A 6967-nucleotide genomic window follows, 5' to 3' on the forward strand; every position below is an offset into this window, starting at 1 on the left:
CTTCACCATAGACTGTATTTAAAGATGGACGCCGCATCTCCACTTACCTCCACTGTACAGAAGTGAAGCGGAGAACAGGCTCTGATTGGAGGGAGAGCTAACCACGCCCACTTAGGAGACAGGAAGAGTAACCGTTTTTTTAACATTGAATAAGCCTACAGTTGGGTATCTCCCTTCATCCAGTATCTCTGTGTGCACTAACGATCTCCATGGTATCACGTTTCCGCTATACACCTGCCTGGCCAATTGTAAACAGCGCCACTGAATACAAGCCCTCTGATTGGCTTACACAGTTGTCAATCGTGTTGCAAAATCCAAGTTTTATAGCATTAATGGCACGTTCCAGGCAACCCATAACCCGTGTTTTTACAACCTTCTACCCGCGAAATTGCACTGGAACGGCAGTCAAACCTGTAACTTACCACCCGTGAACTCGTACCAGATCGATGTACTCCCAGTAACACTCTGACGTCACACAGCCCTCTAAACAACAATGGCAGCCTCCAAGGTATTGCTCTAATGATAACTGTAAATCTGCTAATGTTAACGCATTATTGGCAGCCACTCTAACAGCTAGTTTTCAGTGCAAGGATAAATCAATACAAAATACGTTTCCAAACACACAGTTAACATAAAATAAAAAGCATAATAGCATCTGTGCGCCGTTTCTCCCCCTTTGTTTCGCTCAAATGAGCAAGGAACCAGCACCTTTGGCGATAGAAGTGATCATGAATTTCCTTCAGGATGAATAAAGTATCTCTCTATCTATCTAAACAAACATAAACCCCGCATGGTCCGCCATGTTGGTTTGACAGTTTGGCATGACTTGCCTGGAACGCTATGAAGTTGTGACTTGAAGTGGTGACTTACAGGCTCAGAAACTTGCCTGGAATGCAGCATAAATATCTAAATAAAATCAAGCTTATCAGAAAAACAACTTTAACTACCTTAAGTGACAGAAACCACCTTTGTGAAAAAATGTATTTGATGTGTACTTTGAGTTTTCAGTTTGGCCCATGCCCCATCCACTAACACTGAGGGCAAACTTTATGACCTATACTGCAGCCAGCCACCAGGGGGCAATCAAGATGTTTCAGCTTCACTTTTGGGGCACTGTCATGTCATCTCTATATACAGTCTCTAGACTCTATATACAGTCTATGAACTTCACCTGCCACTGTATCACCATACAGTAGGAAGTGTGCATCCACTCATGGACAAGAGGCTCATGCTTGTGACAGTGCAAGATATAAACATTAATGGCGTCATCCTCAGCTGAGCTGTTGTGTTAGCTCAGTGGTGCTAGGTGAGCGAGCAGTCAACGCACGCTTGCTTCCGCGTGGTGATTCGGTTGGCTGGTGTAGTTTGATAGAAAGAAAATAGTTCCTACATTAAACTGTTGACAACATGGTCTGCATTTATCAACCGAAATAAACCAATACCAAGCAGTTTTGAAACTTCTTCAGTCAACCAATACCTTAAGTTTCGTAAAGGCCTTGTCTGTGGTCAGTACCTTTAATATTGCTCAACTCTTTGTTACATTGCTTTGAAAGGAGGTTGGAAAATAACTATTGTTGTGGTTTGTTTACAAGTGTTAGCCTAACGGCCGGGCTCCACCGGGCACATCAGCGGCGCGACACGTCTGCAGCGTGAGTCCCGTAGCAGCTCGCCCCGTTAATCAATTACAGTGGCTCCACTGGCAACGGGAGCGACGCGACAACCCCCGTCTGTCGCACGACAACTCTCTATTTTACGCGGCTCTTCTATTTTTGTCACGCTACACTCCCCTACGCGACCCTCCAGCAGATACAAACTACATGAAATAGTGTGCTAAATGAGCACAATGTGTTTTTAAATGAATAAACCATTATCAGAGGTGATATGTGATGATTTTTTTTCATGCATTTACCCATGTTTATCCGTGACATTGTGTAAATGTCCGTGGCGGACATTTGAAAGCGAGTAGATGACAAACAGTACAGTAAACTTGTAGATAACTCAAATATATGTAATAACTTAGGTGGAAAATGCTTTAACATTTCATGCAGCCTACATGCAGCTTGGCAAACGGTAAACAACCCCACTGGCTTCTCTACGTGTCGTTTCCGTACGCAGTCAGTGGAGCCCAAATGAATACGCCGCGACGCTATACTGACGTGACGCTTACGTTTGCAGCCGGTGGAGCCCGGCCGTAAGTGAATAACAATAAAAGTAAGACCAAGCATCTCAAGGATCATATACAACTAGATTTATTTAACTAGTTGGTGTAACTGACACTATTGCAATGTACATTTTCTTTGCAAATGTGTTTGTAAAATGTTTATCACTAAAGCCTCCGTAGTAAATCAAGTAATAAGTGTGTGGTGGAAAGCTGCTGCTTTTTATTGCAACTTGCATTATCAATGCATAGGAAGGTTGGAAGGTCCTGTACAATCCAATGATTACTAATCATTTTAAAGCTGATTAACTTTCATGGAACAGTAACAAACTTGTGATCAGTCTCAGTTACATTACAGAACAATTCCCCACAAAGAGATTTTTCCCAGTTTAAATATCTGGGAAGCAAATATCCAAAGCTGAGGACAGTTCTATTTATTACTTTCTCAGCTGCTTATCTTTACACTGGAATCATTATCAACCCTGAGAGGAAATCTACATGACTTGATATTGTACCATGTTATTTTGTGCGTATTGTAGCCTTCACTGGTTTTAACTATCTCAACAAAGAAGATATCTCACTACTTAAATAAAGATAACTTCTTCGTAATCTTGCATTTATTACACATTTCACACTGTTAATGTGAACCTGCCCGAGACATCATCCCTCTACTTTTTTTCATCTGACACATGAACAATTATGGAATTACACATACTGTATCCTCTTTGAAACTGTACATTCATAGTAAATAGGATGAATGAAGGAAATGGTTGTGGGTGAACTGTAGAGGGACTTTATCTAGTGTTTTGGAACATCTGTGAATATTCGCAGTCCGTGCATTCCTTGGATCTCTTCCTTGAGAGCCTGTGGAGGACACAGCTAATGAATAACATGCAGCCAGTACAAGTATAAACATCTACAAGTGTTAAAGATCAACCAGAGTTAAGGGGATGATCTTAAAAACCTCACATGCAAGGTTGACAGATATGAATCATAGACAAAGACACAAAAAAATCCAACTGTAGAATACACCAATCAACCAAAATGTTAAAATCCCTGGCAGGTGAAGTAAATCACATTTACATTTTATTAGAATGCAATTTGCTGGGGAACATTCATGTAGAAGCCACTCGACATGCTCCAACCACTCAAACAACATTGCAGACCAAGTACAACCCCTCATGACAATGGCACTTCCTGATGGTAGTGCAGCAGGACAATGCTCCATCCCATGCCATAAAAACTTTTAAGGAATGTCCTAAGGAACATAGCAAAGAGCTCAAGGCATCAACCTGGCCTCAAAATTCCTGCGGTGTCTGGCACCAAGGCATTGGCAGCGGATACTTTGAGTCCTGTTAGTTGTCCCATGGACGCTCAATTCGTGGGATGAACTGAGGAAACCCGCTACCTGAAAACATTTACTATCTTCCTGTAGCCTTCTCCTGCTTGCTAGCTTTTTAGAGGAGCACATGGCTGCTAATTGACAGGACAAGGTTTCGGGAGTCCTAATATTTATAAAGCTTCGAAAATTTGCATCACCTGGCCTTTCCAAATGATGACTGTGAACAAACCAGAGCCCTAACAAGCTCATTAATGTCTGAGACCCAGAAAAAGTTGTCTGAGAGCTCAAATGTCTCAGGGTGCCCAAACTTTTGCATGATGCTCCTTTCAACAAACAAAATAATACACTAATCTTGCCTAAAATGTTAAAAAGCATGTTTCATCTTTAACTTCGTGCCTTGTAGAGATCTATTTATCTTTTACTAACTTAACTATTCACAGTAAACAAACCGTAAACAAATTTTTTGATCAGGGTTGCCCAAACGTGTATGCCACTGTACATGAATGCCTGGACCAAAGGTTTCCCAGCAGAACACTGCATTGTAATGAAATGTACAATGCTATTCACTTCACCACCAAGCTCTTAGTCTGTCACAGGTAATAATAATATGTTGGTCTGATTGTCGTTGATGTTGTTTTTTACCTGATTGACTAATTGGTGTTGTTGGACGGTCCTTTTTCCCTCGAACTCACTGGACTCTATATGGATCTCATACATGGCCCCACAGCCACCTACACACAGCACAGGATCACACTAACAACACCCAAATGCACAGTACGTTTGCACCACAGACCTACATACCAATTAGCTTAATTGAATATCTGGAATATGGTGCAACCAGTCAGCTGTTAGATCAGTGCTTACCTGATATATCCACAACTTTGAGCGATGCAGCTGACGGAAACTTCTTCCTCAGTACGTTTGCGATGCGGACTTCTCCGTCTGTTTGTGTGGATAGGCTCCTCTGCACGTGTCCAGACACAACAACCTGTAAGAGGCAGAAACGAGGATGTGCCATGAGCTGCATCAAGTGTAGCTAACAGCTGTTAGCATAACAGATCGACCCAATGAGCTAGCCACAGTGTGAGAGCGGTTAAAGTGTATTTACTTGATTACTGCGAAGAACCCGCAGAGCAGACATCATGGTGCCGGTGAGACTCCGTCTACAGGCCAACATTGTGCAAATGTTGCGTCGGTTTAATCACGGGATGTTTATAAAATCCACACTGGTTATTCAACAAGTCATGTCCTCAGAAGAGCATCGTCTCGTTAATATGACGTCAGACATCCGGGTACTTCACTGGTCGTTTTTTTTCCCCCTAACGGACAAAAAACAACTAAACACGTATAAAAATATAAATATGATTTAGATATTGATTAAGGGATTATTTTTGTTAGATAAAATGGAAAAGGTAGTATTGAATAGTGTGTGTTTTTCATGTTTTATATACAGTATTTCATTTTGACCCATAAAAACAGCAGATATGTCAAGACTTATATGTTATATTGGGTGAAGTCAGGTAATTGACACACTTTTTGGTAGATTACCAAGAAAACACCCTTAAATTATGAATAATACCTTAAGTGTTACTTTTAAAACTTGTTACATATCTCTGCTATATGTCTACAACTAAAATATGTTGCTCACGAAAATATTTCAGAAACTTTTGAACTTTAAACACATCAAAAACCTTTACCTACCCCCACTGACATATTCATGTAAAATGGGACAGTCATGTTTATATATATATATATATACACAGTACAGGCCAAAAGTTTGGACACACCTTCTCATTCAATGCGTTTTCTGTATTTTCATGACTATTTACATTGTAGATTCTCACTGAAGGCATCAAAACTATGAATGAACACATGTGGAGTTATGTACTTAACAAAAAAAGGTGAAATAACTGAAAACATGTTTTATATTCTAGTTTCTTCAAAATAGCCACCCTTTGCTCTGATTACTGCTTTGCGCACTCTTGGCATTCTCTTGATGAGCTTCAAGAGGTAGTCACCTGAAATGGTTTTCCAACAGTCTTGAAGGAGTTCCCAGAGGTGTTTAGCACTTGTTGGCCCCTTTGCCTTCACTCTGCGGTCCAGCTCACCCCAAACCATCTCGATTGGGTTCAGGTCCGGTGACTGTGGAGGCCAGGTCATCTGCCGCAGCACTCCATCACTCTCCTTCTTGGTCAAATAGCCCTTACACAGCCTGGAGGTGTGTTTGGGGTCATTGTCCTGTTGAAAAATAAATGATCGTCCAACTAAACGCAAACCGGATGGGATGGCATGTCGCTGCAGGATGCTGTGGTAGCCATGCTGGTTCAGTGTGCCTTCAATTTTGAATAAATCCCCAACAGTGTTACCAGCAAAACACCCCCACACCATCACACCTCCTCCTCCATGCTTCACAGTGGGAACCAGTCATGTGGAATCCATCCGTTCACCTTTTCTGCGTCTCACAAAGACACGGCGGTTGGAACCAAAGATCTCAAATTTGGACTCATCAGACCAAAGCACAGATTTCCACTGGTCTAATGTCCATTCCTTGTGTTTCTTGGCCCAAACAAATCTCTTCTGCTTGTTGCCTCTCCTTAGCAGTGGTTTCCTAGCAGCTATTTGACCATGAAGGCCTGATTGGCGCAGTCTCCTCTTAACAGTTGTTCTAGAGATGGGTCTGCTGCTAGAACTCTGTGTGGCATTCATCTGGTCTCTGATCTGAGCTGCTGTTAACTTGCGATTTCTGAGGCTGGTGACTCGGATGAACTTATCCTCAGAAGCAGAGGTGACTCTTGGTCTTCCTTTCCTGGGTCGGTCCTCATGTGTGCCAGTTTCGTTGTAGCGCTTGATGGTTTTTGCGACTCCACTTGGGGACACATTTAAAGTTTTTGCAATTTTCCGGACTGACTGACCTTCATTTCTTAAAGTAATGATGGCCACTCGTTTTTCTTTAGTTAGCTGATTGGTTCTTGCCATAATATGAATTTTAACAGTTGTCCAATAGGGCTGTCGGCTGTGTATTAACCTGACTTCTGCACAACACAACTGATGGTCCCAACCCCATTGATAAAGCAAGAAATTCCACTAATTAACCCTGATAAGGCACACCTGTGAAGTGGAAACCATTTCAGGTGACTACCTCTTGAAGCTCATGGAGAGAATGCCAAGAGTGTGCAAAGCAGTAATCAGAGCAAAGGGTGGCTATTTGAAGAAACTAGAATATAAAACATGTTTTCAGTTATTTCACCTTTTTTTGTTAAGTACATAACTCCACATGTGTTCATTCATAGTTTTGATGCCTTCAGTGAGAATCTACAATGTAAATAGTCATGAAAATAAAGAAAACGCATTGAATGAAAAGGTGTGTCCAAACTTTTGGCCTGTACTGTATATATATATAATCTATTTATCTGTTTACTCATTAATTAATAATATATTTAATGTAACCTAACTTTTCACTGAAAAGA

General features: G+C 41.3%; 2 protein-coding genes across 2 annotated transcripts in view; both read right to left on the reverse strand.

Moving 5' to 3' along the window:
• Window positions 1-2107, reverse strand: part of clec3a (C-type lectin domain family 3, member A) — a 29991-nt gene extending 27884 nt beyond the window's left edge. The window contains exon 1 of the mRNA XM_033646864.2: window positions 48-2107. The gene's annotated coding sequence lies outside the window, so the exon portion shown is untranslated. The remainder of the gene's footprint in view (window positions 1-47) is intronic.
• A 119-nt stretch (window positions 2108-2226) lies between these two features.
• bola3 (bolA family member 3) lies at window positions 2227-4778 on the reverse strand. The gene is made up of 4 exons (XM_033618788.2): window positions 4609-4778; window positions 4365-4488; window positions 4143-4231; window positions 2227-3022 (listed from the first exon to the last, which is right to left on the reverse strand). The coding sequence occupies exons 1-4, from the start codon at window positions 4675-4677 to the stop codon at window positions 2957-2959; spliced, it is 348 nt and encodes a 115-aa protein (XP_033474679.1). The 5' UTR covers window positions 4678-4778; the 3' UTR covers window positions 2227-2956.
• Window positions 4779-6967: the final 2189 nt, after the last annotated feature.

Source organism: Epinephelus lanceolatus, chromosome 2 (assembly GCF_041903045.1).
Source record: "Epinephelus lanceolatus isolate andai-2023 chromosome 2, ASM4190304v1, whole genome shotgun sequence".
NCBI classification, from domain to species: Eukaryota; Metazoa; Chordata; class Actinopteri; order Perciformes; family Serranidae; genus Epinephelus; species Epinephelus lanceolatus.

What these genes read in the sequence shown, in the direction of transcription:
- bola3 (XM_033618788.2), bottom strand. Translation starts at nt 4,677, where the DNA reads ATGTTGGCCTGTAGACGGAGTCTCACCGGCACCATGATGTCTGCTCTG. An exon ending in CAAAGTTGTGGATATATCAG is followed by an intron (nt 4,232 to 4,364) that starts GTAAGCACTGAT and finishes TGCTGTGTGTAG; the next exon opens with GTGGCTGTGGGGCCATGTAT. An exon ending in AACACCAATTAGTCAATCAG is followed by an intron (nt 3,023 to 4,142) that starts GTAAAAAACAAC and finishes TGTCCTCCACAG; the next exon opens with GCTCTCAAGGAAGAGATCCA.